The sequence below is a fragment of the Meleagris gallopavo genome, chromosome 1 (genome assembly GCF_000146605.3).
Source record: "Meleagris gallopavo isolate NT-WF06-2002-E0010 breed Aviagen turkey brand Nicholas breeding stock chromosome 1, Turkey_5.1, whole genome shotgun sequence".
Taxonomy (NCBI): Eukaryota; Metazoa; Chordata; class Aves; order Galliformes; family Phasianidae; genus Meleagris; species Meleagris gallopavo.
Window position 1 is genome coordinate 22,028,691 of NC_015011.2, and position 27,813 is coordinate 22,056,503.

Here is a 27,813-nt window from a genome sequence, read left to right on the forward strand (position 1 = left end):
CGTGCCTCGCTGCGCAGCACCTGCTGTCCCCCGGGTACGGCTGTAAGGACACAGCACGGCCTCGTTAACCAGGATGGGGTATTATCCCGCATCCCGGCTCTGGGCAGGGTACGGGCAGCCGGAGGGTCTGACCCTTGGGTGCAGGCTGGGAGCGCTCCTCTGAGCGTGAGGGTGAGTGAGAGAGAAAGCGAGGTTTCTCCTTTCACAGATCACTGAGGCAGTCCTCTGAGCACCTGTGAAAAAGCAAAGCAACAGGTCGCATCTGGATGTCAGACAGATCCTGGCAGCACCACAAGCAGGGCTCAGCCCCTCATAAAGCCCTCAGGGGCCCTCAGAGTGAGACAGGATGGCAGTGCAGGTCAAGATGGCGGTGCTGTCCCTCAAGTGGCCCAGTGGCTGGCAGCACCTTCCCTGCTGCAAGTGCACCTTTGCCACGTAGAGGGGTGAGGGCAGCTCCAGTCCATGTCCATGGAGCAGTTCTCTGCTTTTGGTGACCTTGAAAGAATGAGGGTTGGGTAAAACCGGGTACTCCCAGAGCTCTTCTGCACTGCTCAGCTCTGGCTTTTATGCTGGAGGAAGGGAAGGGATGGAGGCTCTTCAAAGGGAAAGGGGCATGAGGGCTGATGGAGTCCAAAGTGATGTCTTTTTACAGCAAATTCATGTTTCAGCGGGGAGAAATTCCTTCCCAAACAGCTGACTTGTGCATTGCTGTTTCTTCTTCCTTTCATGGTTGCCAATGTAAACTTCAGTGCTGTGTAATGAGAGGTAAGATGCCCCAAAGATCCTGCTGAAATTATGTGGGTGTACCATTTGTGTGAATCTCTGTCTGAAATAAATCAGAGCTGAAGTACAACTTAGTTCTCTTATTGCTCAACAAGTGTGCTAGTACGAGACACTGCAACTGTGTCAGTGGGGTGTTAAGTATCTTTATTTCACAGCTTTTTAAAAAACTGTTCAAAGCTACCCAAGCACTGCAGGCACACTCTAACACTCAAAATCATATCATGATGAAAAAAATATGACTAAACACTGTAAATATACTATAAAACTTAATCTGACTGCCTTTGGGTGAGTATGCACTGGCATTCTCGAATGAAAGGTCTCCATTAAGCCTGAGCACCACAGAAGGCTGTGCTCTGCTTACTCTAATGCCTGAGAGTTCTGTGCTCTCTGTAGTTTCTCTCTTGCAAAGTGGTGGTAGTAAAAAGGGCTCAGGCTTCCTTGGGTGATGGTGGTGGTGAATTTGTCCCTTTTGAATGACTACAACTGCTAGAGGTGGAGAGAGAATTTCTGGTGTCGCTTGACTGTAGGCCATTTGCGGGTTTATAAACAACAATCAATATTTTGCCTTCTCTTCTGTAACTGCATAAAAGATCTTCAGTAACTGCATAATCTGGATTCTTCTGTGCCTTCCCAATGAAAAATGCTTTTTTACTGAGGAACTTACGCACATTAGTGACCCCATTTTGAAATGGAGTGGAAGTGAGACACTCCAGTATTATTCCAAGGTGAAGCAGAAAAAGCTGGTGATGGGCATGGGTAAGTGTTTCTCCTTCCTAGATTTCTTGAGATAAACACCACAGAAATAGGACATTACAGGGAAATAAGGATAGCTCATTTGTTATTTCACTAGACAAACCCATATTTGTGTCAAAGGCTGGGATTAAAACATGTCTCAGAAGGCCTGCTCACCATTACCTTTCATTTCCTGTCTTTCAAGATTAATATCAGGTTAAGTGAAATTCTAGTTAATGGTCAAAGGCAATTCAGAGCTGGTGAAGTAATCGTGAGAGACAGAAACCAGTTTCACATACATCCAAAGCTTAGAGCTGTTAACAGTGATACCTACCAGGTATTTCATACTTCTTGTTTTCTCTCCTAATTTATTTATTTTTTTAATTGTGAGTAATTTTTACTGGAAAAAATGTCACCTGTACCTCGCAGAAAGTTTATATTTCCTGGTGCCTGCTTGCCAGCCAAATACCCGTATCCTCAACAACTGGTCATCCATATCCTGCCAGTGCCTTGTAGATCTTGGGAGAATGAGACCATGGATGCCTCTTAGTCTGACATAAACAGAGCTGCAGAGCTGAGCATTAGCATCCTGAGGACACTGTAGCCTGTCTCTCTACCAATCACAGTAACTTCACTTTTATACTGAATAAAAGAGAGATGTGGCTGGTGCCTATGGATTGCTGGAGCTGAGAGCCCTTGTGGAGGAAGAGCTGTTGCCCTCTACCCTCCACCCAGGTTTTCTCAAATTTGACTGAGCAGAGAATTCTTCTGTGCTTGTCAGATGCTACAATTATGTTAATGTGTGTCAAAGCTGAAAGTGCTCTGTGCCTGAAGAGTGACCAGAATTACGAAAACAGAAGTGTGTCCATCAGTGTAAAAATAAAATGCATCAACAGCAGGATCTTGCAGAGTCAGGTGCAGAGTTCTTTCTGAAGATGAATGGTACCAGTTTTACATTACTACTGCTGTAGTGGTAATCAGCCCCTTCCTCTCCCTGCAAAAAAAGGGGAGAGGAAGACCTTTGTTTGCTAATTAAAAAGAAAAAATCCATGCATGTTGAAAAGTAAGCTAAACACAAAGCCTTTCAGCAGCTACCCAAAACCATATTCCTGTTCATAAATGGTTAAATAGCATCTGTCATATCATCCAGCATATCTCAATGCACTCAAAATGGATTTGGGATAGCATTTAATCAAGAGACTGTTTTGATTTTGATTTTTTTATTTTTCATTCTCTTCTCCCTTTCATTACCACAATGATGGCAAAAGGGGGTTGAAAGAAAGCATCTGGGTCCACTTGGAGCTGGCTGAAATGGAGGTGTCTGGTCACAGCTTAGCTCCAGGACAGCTCAGCTGGGTAGTGCCCGTAAACTAGAAGAGGCAGAAAGCTGCTGCCACTTAACACAGCAGTGGTTTTGGCTCCTCTGCTTTTAGTAGTAGTGGTTCTAGCTCCATATCCCACTGAGTTCCCTTCTGCTTGCAGCAAGGGCCTCCAGGCTGGATCTGTTGCTGTAGGGTCGCATGGCACAGTGCAACCTGCACCTAGTACATACTGTGATGAAGGGTGAGCTGTGTCTGTTTTCTGTCCTCCTTTGCAGCTTTCATAGAAGTTGTCTAATGGCTGTACTGTTCAGTCACATGCTCTGGTTGAATCCCTGCATATTTGATTAGGCACAGTATTCAATCCTATAACCATGACTGTGGAAAATAAAAAACCTCTCCTACCTTTCTGCCCTTCAGATGACTGATGTTTCAGCACCATTATTATGTGATTTCTAAGAAATCTTCAGTTACTGATCAATTAAAACTTAGATAATCTGTTTCTATGCATTTATTTATATAAAAAATGCATCTTAAGTTTTATTTCAGATGGAAAAATTGATACTTTGAAAATATAAGTGCAAGCAGCTTATCTACAGCTACACGGGTAGAATAAATGTTTCTTTTCAGTAATGGAACATCAAGATTCAGTTGCAGATGGACACAGCATGTGAGAGAAACCTTGATTTAGGGTACTTCAGCTCAGAGCAATTAAGTACAACAGCTGACAAAAAATAAACCTTTTCAAAATACGTCTAAAATATGTGTTAAGCTCTTGATATTACCATGAAATGCCTGACGAGTTTATAGGTCCATGTAAAAACTTTGTCTAACTCGACTTAGAGAGAAATAGTCTTGAACAGAAGCTTTCTAAGTAGCAATAATGAAAAACTCTTGGCTGATAAGTACTTTCAGACGAAATTTTTTTTTCTGAACAAGCGTTTGTGACAGAAATTAATTACTGATGAAGTTAAACAAAACCTGAACCACAGTATGTTCAGAAGGAAAAAAACACATTTAGCTTTATAACTGGAAAACACTGTTTCTATTTCTGTGTTCACCAGAAAATGCAAAAGATTATCTTATTTTTTTTTTTTACCTGCTAGATTTTAAAGAATAAATGTGTTGATTCCTAAAATAAGGTATCAAAAATACTGATGAGGAATGCAGTAATTAATTAATCATTCTTTCTTTTAAGCTTGCCAGAAAATACAGTACTCTGCACATCATAAATAGGGATACAATCTTAAAATACTTTAGGCTACTTGAATTAATATTAGAAGTTGGGGGCCAGTGCTTGCTTGTGCCCCCTAATGCTTTTGCCTACAGTGAAATTGGGAAAATGAGAAAAAAATTTGATGACATTTTTCAATTTTGGGGAACGTCTGACTCTGGTTTGAAGAGAGACAGCAGCACTGACTGGAAAAATTAGGTAAAGACCAAAACAAATTCATAATTACATTTGTGGACAACTTATAATTATTATGATTGCAGATAATGAACTCGTAGGCCATTTGATTTGCTAATTGTAAGAACTTTTGATTTGCTAGTTGTAAGAAGCAGAGATACCCTCCCCTATAAACAGTGTTTCTGTTTCTTAGGGAGTGTGCTGCTTCTCACAAGTCTTTAGAAATGCGGTGCACTATTACAATGTATGTGATGACGTTAAACTGTGTAAGGACAATAACTGCAGCAGAGACTGAATTATCTGAAAATGGAACTCATATTTCTTGAAAAAGCAGTCACAAATTGTTCTAAACCTTCCCTGATGCTGAATGTGGTTGCTCATCACACTGACTTGTAGTGGAAGTTGGAGGGGCCAAAGAGCTACTGTAATTTATGTAGGCAAAGGAGTACATCACTGCCGAGCTACATTTACTAAATTTAACTTATATCTGCCTCTGTACTAATTACAGAGGGTGCTACTTTATAAGACGTTTTTAATAAATCTTTCTTATAGAAATAATTTTAGCAAATCAGCATTTATAACCCTGTAGAAATTTACAGGGAGACTTTGATAAAACATCTGTACAAAAGAAATTGTTGCTTTGGGAGGAATTTGCTTTTGGGATGTGGTGCTCAGGCACATGACTTAGCAGAGGATTGTTAGAGTTAGGGTAGTATGGTTAGGTTGCGTTTGGACTTTATGATCTTTAAGGTCTTTTCCAACCTGAGCAATTCTATGATTCTATGATACTATGAAACCAGAGACAACCAGCTTAAGAGTAAGGAAGAGTCTGCTGGGCTGAGTCCAGTGCTATAAAGTCAGCATAGTTTTTGTTTTTGTTTTTTGTTTTTTTTTTGTCTTTCCTGCTTTGACTGCTTCTTTTCACATAAATGACAAATAGTCATAGCACGAGAGAGAGAAAATCAGTTTTGCCTTGCGTCCTAGGTCTGTGGCATGAAATTGTCCTAATTACAGATTTTCAGTGCTGATATTCCATAAGAGATCCATCTGTTTTAATGTGGATTATTTAAGATGATCGTTGTATGCTTAAGCAAGCTATAGCCAGATAGAAATAATTTTAACATCAATAGCAGGAATCTCAGGTGTGCCAGTCCATGGACTGTTTGTTATTTTAGATTCTGGGAATTAATTTTTCATTCTGTGTTGTTAATTCAGTTGTTCCTCCACCCCAGTAGTTTTGAAAGATTTTTTTTTTCACCCTAGTGCTGAATGAAGATCTCTCTCCCCCTTTTTCTTTTTTTTCCAGTCAAATAGTTGCTAAACATTACATAGAGTAGTTCAGTTACGAATCTGAATTCGAATTCTGAAATCGAATTCTGAAACTACTGAATCATCAGAGATTCAGTTACGAATCATTTATTTTCTCTGTGTTTTTTTTGGGCTGTCTTCCATTCAGAACAGTCTTGTTCAAAGCAGTGTGAGTCCAATCAACTTGCCTACCTTGGGTAATGCCTACAGTGAAGTTGGGATATCTTAACAGAGAGCAAATGAACATAAATTTTTACCTCTTCTGCGCAGTGGAGAGACATACGTGTCTGAAATGGCATGAAAAAAAGACTCAGTTTCTCCTGTGTCACATACGTCTTTCCTTGCAGGTAGTTTGCTTTCTTCTAGCAGCCTTCTAGGAAATCCAGTTTCTGGAGCCTGCTGGGAGAACAGGAGGAAATCCCAGTGAATGCTGTTAGTGTTCTCTGCATAAGATCTTGGTGGTGAAGTTGCTTATCACCACAGCAGGAGGGTGAGGAGCCCAGTTTGGCTGAATTGAGTCATAGCCCCAGCGTCTGCATCCTAGGAGAGAGTCTTCATCTCTAGATCATGGAGCACACAGAGCGAAAGCAATCTTCGTGCCTTCTAGTTGGCTTGCATTGGATGTGACAATATTGATGGGGCCAGCAGAACAGTAAGCAAAAATGACTCCATCTTTTCTCCTAGGTCATGCTTTCAGAGGAGACCAAGCTGAGGTGGATGTGCTGTTTCCAAACAGCCTTGGAGGCAGGTGTGAGATCCCATTCCTGCTGCTTCATGAGTATGTGCCGTAGTTGCTGGTTGCTCTACATCTTGCGTACCTGGCTGCGCAGTGTCTCAGCCCAAAGAGGAGAGATGGAAAGTGTTCTCATTTAAGATAACATGACCTGCTTGTTTTCTTCTTTCTCCTTGGGTTTGAGCACTCCATCTTGTATTGTGTAGACTTAGTGCTTTTACACACTGGGTAAACTGAACTCTAGCAATTGTTACATTTCATTATCAAGCTTAACTCGTGTTTGAAAACTGGTACCTTTTAAGACTTCATAGTGCAAGATGGAAAGACTGTTTCAGGAGTCTATGGTTGTGTCTAAATACTGCCAAAAAGACCTTACAGAGTAGCTAAATGCCTGGGCAGACTGGCCCAGAAAGCTGTAAGAGCTGCAGGTAGTGCCAAAGCAGTTGCTATTTCTAGTTGTTAGCACTGCTGAGGGATCAGAAAGGTTGTGGTTTCTGCTGTGAAGAAAAACTAAATTCAAAGAGATTTCTGCTGTCTCTTAAAGAAATACTCAGAATTAATTTGAATTTATTAAATTGTTAAAACTTTGCAACAGTTTGAAATCATCAGGATTCCCGTCCTTCATTTGCTTTAAGAACAAAACAAAAACCCACTTCATTCAAGATAAATTTATTTTTGATATCCATGCCTTTCCAGAAAATTGTATTTGAAAATAATGTCCTGGGAGAATGAGTAAGTTTATCTAACCAAGGCTAGCATAAGCAAATTTAGCTACATAAAACTATCCATATTTTCCACACATATATAACGTGGGTTGTGTGAAGTTGCACAGAAGGGAATACTTGCTTTATCTCTGAAACATCTGCAACAAGTGCAGACAACCTTCTTGACACTTGGATACCTATCAACCTCTTCAAATGTTTGAGAGCCATCATACCCCTACCTTATCCTTAGGAAGCCAAGAGGAGAGAAGTGCTAGGAGTAGTCTCACAGTGGTCTTGAGACTGCTGGGGTTGGATCAGATGTGAAGCTGATGATGAAGCAGAAGAGCTGATGGCAGTGACTGCAGACACCACCTGTTTTCTTGCCTCTTCCCACCTCTGGGGAATGGAACTAATCAGCAGGCTGTTTACCAGCAGTTCCTCACTCGTGAGTCTTTTTATATCTTCTTGGCATGGCAGCTGCACTTGTCAGGTTAGTGATTCACGTGCAATGAAGGACTGTAGTTTGGTGACCCTTTATCTTGAACACCAGGGCTTCTGCCATGCTGTGATATTGAAGAGCCAATGGGAAACTATAATGTTCTGATAACAACGATGATGTCCGGAGTTGTGGGTGAGGTGTTTTGAGGTGTTTTTTTGTTGTGTTTTTTGTTTTGTTTTGTTTTGTTTTGTTTGTTTGTGCAGGGTCTCTCTTACTGAGAGTGGAATTTACATCCTATTAAAATGAATGAAAAAATCTCCTTTGAGTCAGAGTGGCCAGATAACACAGTTTTTGGTGTGTGATTACCCTATGGTATCAGTAATCTAGAAAAGTAAAATATAATTTACATTACCTTATTTTTAGCTAATAACTTTCTATTGATATGTGGCTTTCCTAGCCTTCGGGAAAGCCATACCCCAATTGATCTGGATGTGCTCCAGTATCACAGAATTTTACTTTGCTATTGTTTTTAAAAATCTGGTGGTATCCTACAGTATTCTATTTTCTGGTAAGAATTAATTCTTCAGCATAAGCAACAGAAAGTCTTTACAGTTTAGATGAGCATTTTTTAAATCTCCTTCTTAGCGTTTATCTAATGATGAAAAACAATCTAGGATTTTTAATAAAATAGTTTATTTTCATTAAAAGCTTTGACAGAAGTGTCTTAGAATTTGCCACCCACTGAAGGTGGCACCAGTGTGAGCTATGGGTGTTTGAAAGCTCATGATAGAAATATGCATTATATACATCCAATAACACATTACAATGTACATTTATAAAGATTCATCACCTAAACTTCACAAACTTCTCTTACATCAACAAAAGGAATTCCCAACAACAAAACCATGTAGCATCAAAACAGCAACTCCGAACAATTTACACACGCTCCTCCCCTCATTCCTGTACTGCTTTACGATGACACAAATTTCCCACAAGTGCTACAATTTCTTTATAAATCTACTTGCTCTGTGGAGATGCTATGTTAGAATCCAAGTGGTAAGAATTCTGAAGATAAAAAGAGAAAAACAGAAATGTATCACAAAAAAGTAAACATTTTGTTCATAGCTGTAAAAATGAGTCTCAGAAACAGTGGATGTAATAAGTAAGGGATGCAATATTTTCACCCACAGCATGTTACCATGTTATAAAACATGCATATGTTTTTTGAAATGGAAACAGTCCACTTCAGAATATGCTGCTGACTAAATATTTGCAAATAATCCTGTATTTTTTTGGAGTTAGTTGTCTGATCTCTTCAACAGACATCTAAGCAGTGTCATCTCACAATAGATGCATAGCATGCAATCAGCCTTATATTCACAGTGGGATACTTCTGCTAATTGCAACAGTTGTAGCTCAGAATAAGGTAGCGGCTTCTCAGTGAGATCTAAACAAATTAAGGTTAAATTTAAATTAATCAATTGGGGAAAAAAAAACCCTGTTGCTTTTATAGTTCATTAGCTATTAACACTAATAGCAGTGTAAAGGAGCTGCCAATTTTCTGGTTATATATTGTATAGGCTATTATCCAATAAAAGGGAATAGGCTTCAAATGTGACTCAATGGCCTAAGAATCTAACTCAGTTCTTCTCTGTGCTTTCCAGGGCTAGGTCCTGTGGAGTGCAGACTTTGTGATGGGCACAGCCAAGACTGAGCTCTAGTGGGATCCTTGTGAAGGAGCAGCACATCCTGGTTGGCTTTGTTTCTTTGTTTTACTGCTCTTTGTCTGATGAAAACTTGCAGGGGTTTGATATCTATTCGCTGGAAAAGTGTTCTGGTATTGGCTTTTCTGTCCTGAACTATTTTCACACCGCTGAAGGAACCTGTTGTCAAGGAAGACAGATGGAATTCAAAATTGTGTTGTTTTTTGTTTTAAATCCCAATCAGATCACTAATGCTATCATCTTATATTCGTCCATATTAAAGACAAAAGTGGGTCATTACAAGATATCCTTGAATTATGTACTCATTTAACTCCTCATAATGATTAGGTGGGTGACTGTTTTGGTTATAAATTGTACATAGCAGATCCCTCTCTGCACTGAAGAGACAGTCTTGAGTTAGACTTTTGCACTGGAATTACACGGATTGTGTCTAAGACTGTGGTGAAGCACAAAGAAACTTGGCATACAAAACTAGATGTAGGAGAAAACCTTCATTGTTAAAGTCACTGACAGATCCTGTCATCTCTGTGAAATCCAATTGAACTAAGTCTTTGCTCAGTGATTCATTTGTGAAGGGCAGAGATTTAAGCTTTTAAATTTTTTTTTTTTTTTGTTTTTTTTGTTTAGGGGGAGGGACTGGTAATTGAAAGCAAATAGCTGAAATTCAGTGGGAAGTTTTCGGGAAAACACAAGATTACCAACTTGTTTTTCCCTACAATTTCATTTTGCATAAGTAGTTAACTCTTTCCTACCCCGCAGACACAAACACCCACAAGGGAAAAAATGCACATATTCATCCAAACCTGAATCAAAATACTTTGTTTCTGGGGCTTTGTTAATTCCTCTCAAAGGTACCCATGTCTTGTCACCACTCCAGCCTGGGACCCTGCATAGAGGCACTTGGCTTGCAGGAAATCCTCAAGCATCAGAAGCTGCTCAGAAATAACATCCCAATGGAAACATAGGCTCAAGTTTAGGAAATAGAAAACAGATCCTGTCCTTGCTATTAGAGTGATTGCACTGGCTACTTCCAAAACTGTTGATTAGGTAGAGCTTGGGAACCCTCCTAGCACTGAAACTCACTCACGCTACCTAACTGCTAGCCTGTCACCAGCATCTTCTACCATGTGCTAACCAACCGATTTCAGGGCAAGGCTGGAGACCGCTCCCGCTGCGCAGTTTGATTGCAGCCATACTACTTTTGGAGGTCAGTATTTACATATATGGAGGTCAGTTTGGAGGTCAGTTGTTACATATGTTTTTCCATACTCATTGTGATGACGCCAATTCATGGTACTTAGTGTCGCTGATTCTATCTTAACATGTTGTCAAACTGCTCACAGCAAAAGAAGATTCAAACTAAACAAGTGGTACAAGCAAGGCTTTAGAACACATACATTATGCTCAGTAAGTCTGATCAACAGATACGGCACATAATTGGAAAGCAGTGTTTTTTTGTGCTGTGTGTGACATTAATATTCCCTAATAGAAGGCGTTCATGGTCTAATTGTCTACCAGTGTCCAGAATCCCCTCATGGAGAGAAAAAGCATTCATGGAGTATGATTCATCTCTTCTAAAACTGGTTGCGTGACATGTGCCTTAGTTGTGCTTCGGTTTTGCCTTCTTTATTAATTAATTTACTAACTAAATTATCACTGAGGAGTTGTGATCAGCTGGTGATACCTGCCTATAGTCATAAGCATTCAAACTAACTTAGCTAAATAAAGTTAGCCAAATAACACCTTCCTATGCTGGAAGGTACATGACTATGTACCAACTCCCCCCCTATATTATGCATTCCTCAGAAAATAGATGGCATTCAGAAATGCTGTGACTAATTATTATTCTTAATATTGATACCCTTTCTTTTTACACTAACTTTTTTTTCTTTTTTCCCCCTCAGCTGCGAGATGTCCTTTTACATTCTTTTCCTGGTAGAATTTTCGGTAAATGTGTCAGTCTTCATGTGCCATGTTTGCAGGTAAGTCCTCATGCACAGAGGTGCTGTTCATATTTTCTTTCTGTGCCTGCTGTGTTGTAGATCCTGTTAATCACATTTCCCAAAATAATCTCATGGTATGGTACAAACTCTGCCTTCTTTCTCAAGAGCTTATTTGCAGTGCAGCATCCATTTTAAAAGTCACAAGATTTTCTTTTTTTTTTTTTTTTCTGGATTTGTTCATGTATTTGTGTGTGCTGTACCAAAATGCAGTTTGTAGCTTGTATAGTAGGCAAAGGGAACATATTTCACTGCTGTTGCATTACTTTTTTTGGAGATGTTCTTCAGTTGTGTGCCTTTGGACTTGAGCTGTTTCTGTTTGTCAGTGAGGGATGTTTGTTAAGATGCTTTGCATTGTGTCACTATGTCTATAGCGCTACACATTCCTTTCCTGCCTGATGTAATACACATCTGTAAAAAATACTCTGTAATATCTTTGCTGTATGCTTCTGTTTCTAAGCTGGAATGTCTGCTGGCATGCCGATGCATTTTGTTTGTAAATACTTTCTTCACAGAATCACAGAATGGCCAGGATTGGAAGGGACCTCAAGGATCATGAATCTCAACCCCTCTGCCACATGCAGGGCCACCAACCTCCCCATTTAATACCAGACCAGGCTGCCCAGGGCCCCATCCAACCTCGCCTTGAACATGTCTAGGGATGGGGCATCCACAACCTCTCTGAGCAGCCTGTTCCAGCACCTCACCACTCTCTCTGTAAAGAACTTCCCCCTGACATCCAACCTAAATCTTCCCTCCCTCAACTTAAAACCACTTCCCCTTGTCCTGCAGTTATCTACCCTTTCAAAGAGTTGATTCCCCTCCTGCTTGCAGGCTCCCTTTAGATACTGAAAGGTTGCAATGAGGTCACATCTCAGTCTTCTTTTCTCCAGGCTGAACAAGCCCAGCTCCCTCAGCTTGTCTTCGTAGAGGAGGTGCTGCAGCCCCCTGATCATCTTTGTGGCTCTCCTCTGGACCCTCTCCAAGAGCTCCCTGTCTTTCTTGTACTGGGGACTCCAGACCTGGACACAATACTCCAGATGGGACCTCACAAGAACAGAGTAGAGGGGGACAATCACCTCCCTATCCCTGCTGGCCACCCCTCTTCTGATGGAGTCCAGGATACTATTTGCTTTCCAAGCTGCAAGAGCACACTGCTGGCTCGTGTTAAGCTTTTCATCTATCAGGACCCCCAGGTACTTCTCTGCAGGGCTGCTCTCTAGGATTGCTCTTTCCAGTCTATAAATGGGATTCCTCTGGCCCAAGTGCAAACTGCACTTTGCTGTGTTGAACCTCATTAGGTTCACCCGGGCCCATCTTTCAAGTCTGTCGAGGTCCCTCTGAATGGCATCCCTTCCTTCCACCGCTCAGCTTGGTGTCAACTGCACCACTCAGCTTGGTGTTGTCAGCAAACTTGCTGAGGATGCACTCAATTCTGTCATCAATGTCACTGACAAAGATGTTAAAGAGCACCGGTCCCAAGACAGACCCCTGGGGGACGCTGCTTGTTACTGGCCTCCACCTGGAACCATAATCACCACCCTCTGCCTGTGGCCTTTTAACCAATTTCTTATCCATTGAGTGGTCCACCCATCAAATCCACATCCCTCCAACTTGGAGATAATGATGTGGCAGGGGACCATGTCAAAGGCCTTGCTCAAGTCCAGGTAAATGACATCGGTCACTTTCCCCTTGTCCACCAATGCCGTCACTCCATCATAGAAGGCCACCAGATTGGTTAAGCATGACCTTCCCCTGGTGAAGCTGTACTGGCAGTCTTGGATCACATGCTCATTCCTCATGTGATCAAGCATGTTATCCAGGAGGATCTTGCTTGTTAATACCTTTCTGCTTCATATGTATATCACTGATGTTACTGAATATTTCTGTAATTTCTTCTCTTCTGTATTCCTTTTGAGTCTCATCCTCTTGTGTTCTTAGTCACCATCATGTCACATTTACCAGTGAAATATGTATAACTGGGTTACTCACGTACAGAGCTGCCTCTGTGGGTTCCTGATTTCTCTCATAGAAAGCACTTCTTTGTATGAAAGGTCTTTTTCTTGACAGAACAATAAGACTGAAACGGCATAAACAACCTATCTGAATTTTTCCTCTCTGCTTCAGTGAACTTGCCACTTGAGACCCTTGCTCCTCTGATATCTCTGTCTTTTGCCCAATACCATTCGGAAGTGAGCAGCTTCCTGGATTGCCAACCACTTAGCTGCTTCAGATTCTGCACACATTAACACCATTAACTTCTTCCACTTCTACTTCCACTTCAGCTTCTTCAGCAGCTTCTGTTCTTGCAGAACACATTTCTGGCGCTAGCACAAAAGCCAGTGTCAGTTAATTTGTCTCTGCTTGTACGTTCGCATCTTGGTGAGGCAGCTTACAGCGATAGAGATCTGTGGAGGGATGCACTGGAAGGCCCGTTAACAACTCGCAGCTGCAGGCCTGCACCCCTGGCTTGTGCCTGTCTCATGGCCCCAGCTCCTACACCTTCCACAGGGTCATGTGCTGGGCTTCTGCACCAGCTTTGGAGAAGGTCAGCTGTTTTTCTCACCTGGGAAAGGCAAAACATGCAGAGTGCTGGGTCAAGCCTAGCTTCTGCCACTGTAATTAGCTTAGATGCAGAATGGCACAGACTGTGCATCTCAGAGAACTTAGTCTAGAGTGTGACACCCAGATGTGAGTGGGACAACCGCAGTCAGGGCAAAAATACCCTTGTACAGCAGGTGAGCAAAGCAGCCAGAATCATCTAAAATCTAAGCGCAGAATCTGTAGTTTTCTAAGTTTCACACCATCAGCTGTAATTACACGTGAAGTCCTTGTCACACACAAAATAAGAAACAACAGTACTTGGGTGGAATGCCTGCCCTGAAGAACTCTGTGGCATTGGCATGCATGTTTGCTTCATGACTCTATTTCTAACTTTAAATAATTTTCAGTGATAAAAATGAGGGGATAGAAAATTTAAGTGGAACCACAGTAAATAGTTGCTAAAATGCGACAGATCATGGATATATTGTCAGGCAAAAGTGGTTGTTGGAACACAGGAGAGGAAAGAGTTATTCAAAGAGTTTTCTTTTGGGATTAGTAACTCCTTGTTTAATTGTGAGTTAACATGACTAACCTCCATTCTATAGAGAAAATTAGGGGGTTAAGTGAGATAAACATGCCCAGGAAAAACAAATTGGGCTGTCAGACTTCTATCCTAGGGAAGACACAGCTGCTGACTGAGCCCATGTAGGGCAGAAGTGGAGTTGTGCTGGGATTGGAGTTTGCTGGAGGACTCTGCAGGTGGAGAAGCTTTGGGTTGGACTCTAGGTACTCAAAGTGGTGTTGGAAGAAGCTGTGGTACTGGCAGTTTTCTTTTGCTGAGGAAAAGACAAGCATTGCTTCCAGATGCTATTTTTCATGTCTAACAAAGCTCTGGCTAGTAATGATCGTTCTTTGCATCTTCCAGCCTGTGTATAAGCCAGAAAGGAGACTCATGCTCTTTTGTAGCCTCTTGAATTTCTTCACCTTTCTTTATATATTTTCAGCTTCTAATGGGAAATGAAACATCACAAATGTCATGTAGTAATTCACTGCACTGGAGTTAGAGAGTTTTCTTCCTGAATTTTGGATGACAAAATTACAGAGCAAGAGCATGAAATCAAATGAAAATGGCTTTTGTTTGTTTGTTTTTCAATAGTTAGCTGTAATAAGTGATGTTGTTATGCAGAAATGATAAAAGACTTGTTTAAAACAGTAACTGTATTTCCATGAAAAGTGCTTCCATGTTTTCAGTATCGGACTTTCTTCCATGCTGTTCTTCTTAAGAGGAAGAACAGCCTATGGGACTAATTAATCTGAGTGGCTGAGTTCAGGTCCTGGCCCAAGAATCTTAACTACTCGAAATGTTCATATACTCAAACATAGAATTTTGACTGCAAGCTTAGGTCTCATACGGAGCTAAGATTGTGTGAAAATATCCCTGGTGGAAACCAGGACTTGGCAAGTGGCTTGCTTTTTCACAGAAGTAACTGTGGAAATTAGAGCTGAAAGACACTTCTGAAATAGGAAATAAGTCAGATCATAGATTTGTAAGCTGGAGCTAGATGGAAAGGTTGAATTGAATAATCCTTTAACATTCAAGAACCAAAAAAGTACTTTAGAGGCAGACTCATGACTGGACTGGGAACAGTTGAGGACAGGTGGCAGAAGGGGAGGGGAGCTTCTGGATGAAGCTTTTCCAAACAAGTCCTCTTTGCTGTAAGCTGAATGAGACACCAGGACATCTGGCAGCCCAGTCATGGCAGTAGACAGCTCCAACCATGCTGAGTATCTGCACGTGTAAGTGACTGCCATGGGCACAGGGCAGCTCTGCAGTGGACACACAGTAAATGTCACATATCTGGGAAATAGCCTAGCTTTGAACAGAGCAGCTGATTTGGTCCTGCTCAATAACAGCAGCACATTCTAATTGTTTTGCACACACGCTACTCTGTATAGAAGGTTCATTGCAGACTCTACCCACACAAATTCTAGCACAAAATGCAGTCTGTGGCAGAAGACTCTTGGGATTGCCTTTTGTCTTAGAAACCCTTAACTGATATCCTGATTTTGGATGAGGACATGCACCGGACTCTGATCTGTCCCTGCCTTCCTATCCTCTTCTGGCCAGGACTCCCTGAGTCCTTCCCAGTATCAACGCTGCACTGCATCTCTGTTTTGCTGAGAGAAATGAGACAGATTTCATTAGACAAAACTAAAATGCTACTTTGCAGTTGTACAACCACAACAGATGGTTGTGTGCACAGTTTATGTCACTGCTGTATCCAGGAGGCTTAATCATGAACCTAGGGGAGAGAGGACAACCCCCCCCATGCAGGTACCGTGCAGACACAGGACTTGGCTCTGCCTTACATGGCTTATTGCTGGGAGATGAGATGAGAAACAATAAATGGATATTTACTCTAATCTGATATTATCCTGTACCTAATCTATTATTATCTGGTACATTGTACACGATGCTGAACATTGTCTAAAGCTCGTGAAATCTCCAAGAATTGGACAATGACTTAAACTACATTTTTGCTTGTTTATGCTTCTACTGCCTATATATAACATACAAGTAAAGTTTATAAAAGTTGTTTTTATAGTAGTTACTTCATTGAGAATTGCTCATCAGATATTACTATTGAAAAGCAACAGATAGGTTAGAATATGAGTCAAAATTAATATTCAACCCTTAAAAACTTGCCTTTTATTTTGTGATAATCTGTATGAGTGCCCTTCATTTTTAAGATAAGCAAAGGATGAGTTTCAAAGATAGGGACAGAAACAAAATTTATTTTAAAATGCATGATTTATCCATATTCAGGAGCCTACTTTATAACAATATGATAACACAACCTTCATTGATGGAGATACACTCTAAGCAGAAAAGAAAAGTAAGTAGCTCAAATGACTGTGTGGTCATGGTCAAATAGAAGAGACAAAGCCACCGCATCAAATTCACTGTATTCCTTACTAAAAAAAAAAACAAAAACAAAAACAAGAACAACAACAAAAAAAACCCTCCAGATTTTTAAGAAATGTGCTCAGAAAGAAAAACACGCATTTGTCCTGATTATTTCTTTGCAATTCAGCATCTCTTTTGTTAGAGGATTGTTTGAAGTTGGAAAAAAAAAATTTGGTGCCATCAAGTGGAAATACTCTGTATTGCTGAGAAGAGCTGCTAAAATGTCAGTGCAAGGATTTCACTAGATGCAGTAGCAATATATCTAGTTTTATGGGAAATTTTTTTTTCCTAATCACTTATGTAATTTGCTGTTGTTAAGTTGGCAAGAAATCTCACCTGTTGACATATTTTAGGGAGTAACATCCTGCCCTGTTACAGAAGACAAAAATCTTGTGGGTTTTTTGGCAAATTACACAGATGTCTGTCATTATGTAAAGACTATTCCTTTCTGACTCCCCTCCCTAGAATTCACATTCCTTTGCAGTTCTAAATTTTTCACAGCAAACACTTCTAGACAGAGTCACCTCACTCTTGCACATCTCCCTTCAGAAGCTGAAGGAGAACATCTTGGTTTCAGCTCTGTCCTGGGAGCTCCTTGCATTTGGACAGAGCTTGGTGGAGCATGATGTACCTTGGAGATGGTGATGCTCCCTGCTGCCACAGCAGCTCACTTGCTGACTGCCTATCCAATCCCCCAGCTTTGTGTCAGGGAGGAATTGCATGGGATAAACCTCATCCTGCCAGAAAGGACATCATGCACTTTAGAGATGGTCTCTCATGATTTTAAGTCCTGTGACCTTAAAATACACATTTGCTATTCTCTTAAGGTTTCTTTTTCAATATAAACATGCCTTGGTTAACCTAAATATTTCAGGAGTTTGTGTTATTTTTACTGAGTTTTACCACGTTTCAAAAACTGATGTTTAGATATTTATTAGTTTAAAAGCATGTATGTATAAACTGAACTAGATTTATTTTGAAATATTGGTAATAGCTCAAAATAAAAGAAACATTTTCATTTTTGCTGAACTGAAATTCTTCAGTTTGAATGGAAAGATCCAAATTTTTGAATTCCCTTGTTAAGTGCAATATTGAAAAAAAAAAACCCATCACTTTGATCACTTCTAATTTCTTCTAATTCTAATCCCTGGCAAAGTTCTCTCCTGAAGCTTTATGACATGCAGTCAGATTTATACCAAAATACTGCATAGTACCCTGCTCTGGGAAATAACCAGGAAGCTATGAAAAACTCTAGTGAATAGATGCCATGTTTTTATCCCCTCAGGAATACAGTGAAAGCCTCAAACTTGCAAATGAAGTACCACTGATGCTTTTGTCCCTGTAAGGTACGATTTCTGCCTCCTTGTTGTTGTTAACATTTATTTTTTATTTCTCAGTGATCTTTAAGGATGCTGTAAATTTATAAACCATTCTGCATGAAGCCTAGAAACTAAGTGATAGCTCTGACTCATCATGCTCTGTGTGCATGTGCCTCCTGCCACAGCCCGTGTTGTCTCTCCATGACAGTGGGAAGAGGGATGCTCGGGATGGTTTGTCCTGGTCCTGCTCCAGGACTTTAGACAAAGGTCATTCTCAGGGGGAAGGGTCATTTGTACACACTTAATGGTTGTAGAAGCTCACTACATTGCAAAGTGGTTAAAAGGATATAACTGTAACTGAGAACTGGACCCCCTGCATATCAAGGCAACAGAATGACTGCAACTGAAATAGTAATTTGCTTATGCTTTTTCAAGTCTTGTAGGAGAGACTAAATGTAACACATAGATGCATATTTTAGGAGAAAGTGCAGACGAGAGATGGCCAAATGCTTCAAGGTTCTCACATGAGATATATTTAACTATGTATTTATCATATGTCTTTGCTTCCAGTGCCCTCCCTCTTGAATCTCTGAGGATTTTGCTGTGAGGAACCTGAGTAGCAGTTTTTTATGCATATGGAAACTAACGTGTAAACTGTAAGACCTCGCACCAGAAAAACAGTGTGCTCTTGCTAAAAGGAAAAGTTTGTTATTTAGTTATTTGGAAATATGATTTGGTTTCTAATATTTGAGAGAGAGAAAATGTTTCTTTAATTACTTTGAGTAACAAGTATTTTCTTTGTTACTGATCAGCAACAAACTGAATTGCATCATCTGCCTTGATTTTGATAGCTTGTTAGAATCTCTTTTAGTAGAAAAAGGATTCTCTTTTAAGTCAGTTAATACATGTTGCTGCTCTCTTCTTGATGTTCCTGACAGCTGGACCCCTCCTTGTATTTTGCTGGATAGTGTGAGAGCCATTAGCAATTGGAACTCTGCATTAATGTTAAAGCAATTCCTTGGTTCAAAGACTTTACTGCTTAAACGAGATTTGTGGCCTAAAGACAACGTTATTTAATTAACAATAATGTTCTGCTTCTCAATGATAAAATTATAAATATATTAATTTTCAAATTAAAAATGTACTCTAGATCAGCCTATTTAAATCATTGTTTAGAACTGGTATTTCTATTGTACGTGTTCTTTCTGCCCAGTAATTGAAATCAAGGTAATGGTTTAGTGGTAGACTATTGTTGCTATGGAACTATTCATTATCTTATGATATGGGATGGGCAGAGCAGAGACAAAAAGATTGGATTTTATAAACATGATATGAAGCTTTTAATCCTTTCACTCTTACTGAACAATTTATGTGGCACAACTAGTTTTCAGTACATTTTTTTATACTCCAAATGTGTGTGTTCTGGATGTATTTTAAATGCTTTCATGAAGACGTAGGGCATGAGTGTGCATCTGCACATGTATGTGCATATATGGATTTAAAATGTGTTTACATATATGTGGTGGCTGTATAATTTCTCACATTGTGCTTTTAGACATACCAGATTTTAATTCTAAATACTGCCTATCACACAGAAAGACAAAGTGCCTTGCTTATATGATATTTAATGGGGTATGTATGGGGTACAAGAGTATTTTTAAAAGCATGAAAGAAGCATTTTGTGTGCCAGGTGCCTAGGTGAATTCTTGGGTAGGTGGAATTGGCTAGGAAGAAAAGGAACCAGATTCTAAAACTGACACAACAAAATATGGAAAAAGGGAAGTCTTTATGGCATTAGATTTTGTAGTCTAGGCCTGGTTGTGGTCCTCATATTCTCTCAGTGGAGAGCTGCTTATGATCTGTGCTGTACTCTTCTAGACAGTGAAGTGAAAGGAATCTCCATAACTACATGCATGGGAAAGCAGAGCAGGCACTGTCCCATTTACAAGATAATTCAATCTTTTAACCCCAATGTATCGTGGTTTACAGCTAATTATCATATAAGAACACTACACGTTTTGGAGAGGAACAAGGGAAAAAGAGATTTCAGTGCAGGCTTTAGATAACAAATTTGGAGGTTGAAAGTTCATGCTGTGTAGAAAAAAGAGATTAGTATGACTTCTTAATATCAGTGCCTACCTCAGCTTGAAAATACCTCTGGGAAATAAAAGCAAGCTTTAAGGCGGTGCAAGAAGGAAGCAGTACAACAATGGGGATAAGATCTCTTTGGGGAAAACACTGAGGGCCTTTAGGGGATAATGGAGGAGCAATTAGTCAGAAAGCCAGGCCCATTCCAGGAGAAAGTGTGTGATGTGAAATGGAACTTGCATTCCTGCTGCTGTACAGTGGAGACATCAGCCTTGAGACAAAAGAGTTTTAGTGCAAGAAATGACTGCCCAAACTTGCAAGGACGCTGGGAATCTCCTTGGGTAGAGAGAGAACACAAGCAGAAAAGACAAATTATGAAAAATGGTCTGTGTAGATACGAAAAAAAAAATAATAAATAAAAAAGAAACTTAAAAATCTGAAAAAAGATTAAAATGATTATTGTGCTGTATTGAAATGAATGAATCACCAAATCACAACAAAGATCAAAGCTTGTTGGTGAGAAAGTGTAAATGGGACTCACTAGCCAGGGGTGTCAGAGGAGGAAGATATGGGAAGCAATTGTAATAGTAACCTCGTGGAACATGGTAGCTGGTCTTACCTCTGAGTTTTCTCTAAACACAATCCCATTCTGGAGAAAAGGATCTTGCAAGAGTTAGAAAAATCTGCTAATCCAGTGAATGAGGCTGAAAGATGGGGACAAACCACAAAAAAATGAGAATTGAGAGACCAAAGTACAAAACATAAATGAAAGAACAAAACAAAAAATACTTTCCTAATTGTGTGATGAGGGAAGAATGGAGAGAGTACCCTAGTTAATCTGGTGATACTTGGTGGCCCTTCATGCCACTAATCTGAGTATGTATGTGATTCTTGACCACGCCAAGAGTGGTCAAGCCAAATTCCATTATGCTGTTCTCTCACTTCCCCTTCCTCAAAAGTACAGGGGAGGAAATGTGATGAAAAAAAAGGGTCATGGGTTGAGATAAGGAACAGTTTAAGTAAAGAAAAAGAGAACTCCCCTCCTTTGCTAGGTTAAACTGCAACACTGTTGCTGACTTGCAGAAGAAGACAGACCAGGTAGGATGGATTCACCAAATTTAAATTTGAGCAATTTAGAATTTACTCATTTTATTGCTTTTTCTTTCTGTCACTACCCTCTTACGGATGAGGCTAAGAAACCCACTTTCAAATGAAAGTAGATGTGGTTTCTAATAAACTTTGGCTTTGTTAAGTTATTCATATTTTTTTTTGCATGTAGAGCTTATGCTCAGTATTGTGAGGGACTGATGCTTACAAGGAAAGGGGAGAAATCTGTGAAACAAAAACAGTGCTGTTATCAAAAATATTTTTTTGAACAGTTAACATCATAAAAGTTGAAAGCATTTATATTTGAACAAAATTTTATTGCACATTTAATTTCTTCCTGCTTGTAGCAAATGATTGGGTGCAGTATAAATTCTGTGAGTGCGGAGATTTGTCCTCTGTAGTTTTAGCATGAAGGTGATTCCAGTAACTGCATTATGATCCTGATTTGCCCATGACAGAGGGACTAAAACTCCCTGCACTTCCTTTAATCCTTTGGCTCTTCTCATAAACAGGAGGGAGAGGTATGAATAAGGATGATATTTCATCATTTTTAGGTCTATCAGATCTTTGTAGTAGATTTATTCTGCTGGACTATACAGACCTCAGAGGAAACAAAGACAGCAAAGAAGAAATTCCCAAGACAAATCTGTCACTCCTTAAAGAAGCACTAATAATAGAACTATTTGCTGTGAAATTGCAATTACCATGCTTACATTCCACATAGCAGGTCTGTTTTCTCACTCCTCCTTTGCAATGCTAGAGCTGAGGATCAAAATGACATAAACTTGATATTTACCTCTTCTGCAGTTAGGGTCAGGTAGCAGATGCTAGAGATGACATTTTGACCAGAAGAAGAGAATCGTCATCAGAGGTTTGGCCTCCCTGCTGGAGATGTGAGCATCTGCCAGCACAGAAGTTAGTAAAACCTGAGAAAACATGTTTAATTAGATATGAATCTTTGTAACCAATCTATGCTTGCTACTGACCTTTGCAAGGATAAACCACATGTTACATTTAGAGAATCAATTTTCACTTTAAACAGCCATAGACAACCATAAACAAATTTTGTTGGTAGGCCAAAATGTGATTCTCATGTTACAGGAAAGCTGCACATCCAGAAGTGAGGGGAGGTGTGAAAGGAGTGCCCTCTTCCCTGTAGGACCTGAAGGTACTCTTAATTACACGTAATGGATAATATGTTTTTTGAATTTAAAGTGCTTTTGGTCTCGAAGAAGAATTTTGATCAAAATACAGGAAAATCTGGTGGTAACTGGATCCTGAACTCTGCTTTCAGATAGCACACAGCCTAGCTATAGTAAACTTCATTGTTTATATATGACACAAACTTACATTTTGGTGCACTCTTGTGACAAAATATCATCAGTGAGACCCATTTATTATACACGGCCATATTTATAAAGTGATTTGCATGTTTAGCTTATATAGCTGAGGTCACTGTTAGCTTCACTAAGCACAGATTGTCAACTGGAATAGTATTATTTACATGTGTAAATAGGCAAACATCTACACCCTGGTACTTGTCTTTCAGGACTCAGGAAAAAAGGGGAACATGATAACTCATGTTATGCCTCTTCATCCTTTATGTCCTTTTAAGTTTTTTTTTTTTTTTAGTGCACTGCAGAACTTAGGAATGCAAAAAACTCACTAGATCATGTCCTGACTTTTACCCTTAGCTTCTTGTGATGTGAGAATTTCCTATCTAACCATAGCCAGGTTACAGCTGAGCCACTGCACATAACCTAAAACTAGATTTAAAGATTAATTTCTGTGTTTCAGTTTGCACACAAACTGAGGCAAAGTAGATGTTCCTTCAAACAAATGTTTCAACTAATCTTTTCCAAGCACTGCCTTATTGTGACATCCAGAAATTACCGGATATTTGAAAGCAGACTGTCCCTTGGGTGTACTGTCACCATGATCGCATGCAGGAACGTGTTGGAGAGTTAGATTAGGGATAGTTGGGTGTTATTTTGGGGTACAATTTCAGTTCCACCCTTTGCTTCAGGACTTGCTCCAACAGGTACTTAATAGTGAAGCCTGGGATAATAAGGCAACAGTCTAAGATGAATTCTCATCTTCTTATCAGCAGTAGTGGCTTATGCAGATATCTTCTTTGCTTCCCACCTCTGTCCCTGCACACACCCTCAGTTGTTTAGGGTGCTCCCTGCTGCAAATATGAAAAGTAACCTCATTAAGAAACTAGACTCCGTTTTCTCTTTTCTATTTGTTGTTGTTTTTTTTCCCTAGCCAGTTCAGTTCTGTTTTACCACATGGCTACAGAGTTGGCTGCACCAGCCTAGAACCTGTCAGTATATGTTACATACTTCTCACCATTTTCACAGGTTTGCTGAAAGCATTTTTGAATCATATCTGATTTAAAAGATCCAGAAAAAATTAAGGCTCGAAAAAAAAAAAAGGTCAACAAGTCCTGAACTTCTGTTTTGACGTTGATCTGAATGTGAATCAGAAGCCAAAACATAATTTTTGCATCAGTTTTCCCGGTTTTGAGAAGGGAACAATACACATTCTCATGCTGCCAAACTGATAAAGACAGTGTTACAAAAACAGAAAGTGCTAAATAAATAGGAAAGGGTATTGTTTTTCGTTGCAGCTTTTTTTCTGTAGGTCAGCACTTTCCGACAGAGGCCAACTGCTCCTGGAAGAGATAAGACTGGTACAGCCATTATTTGCTACGGGAGCTTCAGAAGCAAGGTTGTGCTTTTAACGCAGCTACGGCATAATGGCCCTAATGGCCTCTTTATGCACTAAACTCCGATTGTTTCAAAAGAAGGGCCCAGATTTTGCATTTATTCACACTACGGATCCATACTTAGTGGAGGATTGTTATTGACTTGGAAGTCCTGCTAATGTGAGCGTTGCTAAGTCTAATTAACAGACTCAATGAAAATTCTTGCGGAAGTATATTTCTGACAGAATTGTTTTAGCTGAGTGGCTGCAGTTTCTGGCAGCAAACCAAATACCTGCCTTCTAGCATCCAGTTTGCTAATCTGATATTGCAGGCTGTCATTTTTTTATGTTAGGTTTATTTGCCCGTCAATCTAAAAAGATTTATGAGAGGTCTTAGGAATCAAGAGAATGACTTAAAAGGGCATCTCTACTTGAAGCAGCAGTCTGAGTATACATTGCACATGCAAAAGTATTAGCTTTTATGGTGAATATGGACACATGTGACATTACTGTGAATTCTAGTGGCTACAGATGCGACCAGTTATGACCTCAGGAGTTACTAAAAGTAGAAGGTCTTTCTTCAGGGGTGCTGTAAGCCTTGAGAGATGGCAATTTCCCCTCTGAGGCAATAGGAATTTAAATATATTCTCTATGTGATTGTAAAGAACACAACACCCTGTGCTGTTCAGTGATGTCTAGCACTTTGCTGTGAGGTCAGTATTCACAGTGGCAGTCAACAGCCACTGCAGGTAGTGGCTTTTGAAGAAAAGGTCATGTTTTTCAATAGCCTCATTCTGACTGAAAGCCTGAAAGCTTCTTGGAACTTCTATATCTTTGCAGTATAAAATCAGAATTAAATGGGAAACAGAGTTTGACAGATAGATACACAGTCTGCAAAAATCTCTTCAGGATGCCAATTCCTGTTTATTTGAGACCCAGGCAGAAATTCTAGCCCAGCAGAAGTTGGTTTGAGTTTTTCATTGACTTCAATGGATTCAAGATTTATCCATGACACTCTAAGAATAAAATCTCTGAAGTCCACCTCTCTATAGGTGCTCTGGGAGTTCATTGTTACCGTAATGGAAGTCAGCACTCCCCCCACAGTGCTGAGAAAAAAGTGTTCCAGCTGGGTAAGAGTCAGACCTGATAATTAGGGATTGTCAGACAGATGGAGTTGCGGTCAAAACGAAACAGGAGGTATTTATTACAGAAAGCAGCCCCTGTTACACACTGACTTGTTTCATAAAGCCTGAATTCCAGATTTGTTTCGTTCTTTTTAAGCAATTCTGCCTTCCCTGTTGAGAACACCATACAGCGGTGGGATTCATCTCACCTATCTTTACAGCATCATAGTGTCAGTCCATGCTGGTCACCTGGGTTGCCTTTTCCTTTATGGAGCACATTAGGCACTTCTGAAGTACAGTTCACCTGGCAAATTTCAGATAAGGGAAGAGGCTAAATGCCTGCTTAAAAGTCTGGTGGCAATAAAATATCCATTCAGAGTGATAGGAAATCCGTAGCAGAATTCATCTCTCCCGAAGGCATTTTGGCAGAAGATCTCATTCAAGTCCTTACTTGTGCTACAGTCCAAGTCACCCAGATGATCAGAGAGATGGCTGGGTCTTTGTCTTATTGACTATGTTGTCCCAGCCTGGAACTTTGTTTCCTTAGAACACAGATCTGAAAAGAATCAGAAAACCAAAGTGTAGGAAACCCAATAATTTCAAATTTTAAAAAGAGTGCTTTGACCCCAAATGAAGAGGTTTACAAAGATTTTTAGCTAAAAATAAACTCTTTTTTATGCATATGAAGGAATCTAAAAAAAAAAGTCAGACAAATATTTTGAAAATTAAATGCTTTAGTATTAAAAAGAATGGTTTTAGTCACTTTCTTAAAAATGTTTTTTGTTTCTATTGTTTTTTTGTTTCTATTGTTCCTGCTGACCTCAAAGGAGCTTCAGAGCTGCTAATATCCAAGCCACATTCTCAAATTAGCAATCAACCTTTCTTATCTGGAGCCAATCCAGTGGGTATCTTGAGATCATATAATAGTTTATCCATAAAGGACAGTGAAGACTTGTAATACGAGTTTCATTACCATTACTCTCAGTATTGACTCAGATACCTAAGTAGCTACTTTCACAAATGCAAAATCCTGAAAGAGGCCCACCCTATAACCCTCAATTTTCTAGTGCCTGCACTACAGGTGTGTTCTTCAAAGTCAGTATTTTGAATACAGAGTACTTCAGATTAACTGTTGGCTCCCCAGAAGAGTTCTCTATGAGTGTGGCTGTTGGCCAGACAAAAATATGGGGAACAAGTGGACTAATTGTGTGTCATTTCCTTTGGAAAGGCATACCCGGCCTAGCAAGAGGCTGTGTATTCCCAGAGTTCCTACCTGACAGCTTTTAGTGAAAGCTCTCCTTATGGACTTGTTAGGTCCTGGTATAGTCTGGCTAAGTGGCCAGGATGGCTCCTGCTTGGTTTTTGTACATACCTTTCTTCATGCATTTCCACGCAGCACAAGGTTGAGCTCCCAGCTCAAGCCTGGGGAACTCCAGTGCAAGACAGAGCATGCTGTGGATTTAATCTTTCTGTGAGCTGAGATTCCTATCTGTGAAACTTAGAAGAGAAATGAGAAATAATTAGACACTCAACCCATAAAAACTACTGTAGAAAGCCTCTAACATTTTACTCAAAGACAGACTCTCCAAAAAATTTGAAAGCTTAGGAAGTAATAACAAAACCTCTTCAAGTAGAAAAAAGCTCACTGTGTTTCACTGTTTCTTGGGCTCAAAGAGAAAATGAGACTCTTCTTTTACTGACAAACCTATCCCAAATCCATTTGCATTCTCAATATTCATATGAAACTGAGGAACATGTTTTAATAGCATCATGTTAGGAGCTGGTTTTGGAACCTTGATTTCTCACCAAACTGATCTTTGTAGATGAGAAGGACAGATTCCTCCACTGACCCCCAAAAATGTGAGGCAATTTGCATTCCATGGCACACTTACAAACTGTATCTTGTAAACCTGTTTTCCAATCTTGAAAGTCACTTACTGTTGGTTTTATTATAGCGTTTTCAGTTTCCATTTGGTTGGCATACAAAGAACAGTTACTGCCTTTATCATGGCAGGAGGGTTCCCCAGTACACTGCCTTTCCAGCCCTTCTAGCCAGCTCTCATCTGCCACTTCTTCACACTGAGGGACCCAGCCCCTGCCCACTGCGATAGGTGTTGTCCCACAGACAGCAGGATACACAGGAGCTTCTGCTGGCCTCATAGCTCAGAGAGATGGACTAAATAAAGGTCCAGGAGTTAGCAGGAGGAGGTCATGTTGTTCTCCAGCAACAAAAAGGGAAGAAGATCCTGCATGAAGATGAGGGACATGATAGAAGGTTCTGTACCTTGAAGTCAGGGACGGGGAAGAGTAAGAGGGCAGTGAGAAAGACTTTGTGCTCACACACTATAACCCACTAATTCTGTTCATTCTGGTGATGCCCGTGACAATCTTCAGCTCTCAAAATCTCTGCTGATCCTTTGCAGGTCCCATTCCCTCACGTTCACGGCCCAGTCTGTGAAAGTCGTTATCTCCTTTCATCCTCCTCTGCTGCACTGGCTTTTGATTTAGCAGTGAAATGCCATGAGAGGAGGGGGCAGTCGCTGACTTTCCCCAGGGGACGTAGGGGGTCTTCCACGTTTTGTTCGGCTTTCGGCACCGGCCTCAAACCTGCGAGCGCAGACCGACGGCAGCAGCCGCCCCTGTGCCCGGAGAGCCGCCCAGCTGCGGTCCGCAGCCCTGCCGTCGCTCAGCGGAAGGCTCCTCCTGCCCGGCCTGGGCTCTGCTTTTGCTTTCGCTCCCCGTAGGCCGCAACGCTCCCGACCCGCAGCCGCGACCTTCACCGCACGGCTGAGGTCCCGCCGCAA

General features: G+C 40.4%; 1 protein-coding gene and 1 long non-coding RNA gene across 5 annotated transcripts in view; one reads left to right on the plus strand and one right to left on the minus strand.

Annotated features, from left to right (window-relative positions):
• The window catches only part of FEZF1 (FEZ family zinc finger 1), a 9,144-nt gene extending 2,803 nt beyond the window's left edge, over positions 1–6,341 (plus strand). The window contains exon 5 of the mRNA XM_031552125.1: positions 6,235–6,341. Within this exon, the coding sequence (XP_031407985.1) occupies positions 6,235–6,341 (107 nt within the window). The remainder of the gene's footprint in view (positions 1–6,234) is intronic.
• Positions 6,342–8,110: 1,769 nt separating this feature from the next.
• LOC104909471 lies at positions 8,111–27,807 on the minus strand. 4 transcript variants are annotated; one of them, XR_004159691.1, is made up of 6 exons: positions 26,948–27,807; positions 26,382–26,506; positions 25,219–25,565; positions 21,973–22,102; positions 20,689–20,773; positions 8,111–9,309 (listed from the first exon to the last, which is right to left on the minus strand). It is a non-coding gene; the product is annotated as an uncharacterized LOC104909471 (long non-coding RNA). The 4 variants fall into 4 exon arrangements; XR_004159690.1 differs by lacking the exon at positions 8,111–9,309 and having other exon boundaries at positions 19,453–20,773; XR_792345.3 differs by lacking the exons at positions 8,111–9,309; positions 20,689–20,773; positions 21,973–22,102 and having other exon boundaries at positions 22,111–25,565.
• Positions 27,808–27,813: the final 6 nt, after the last annotated feature.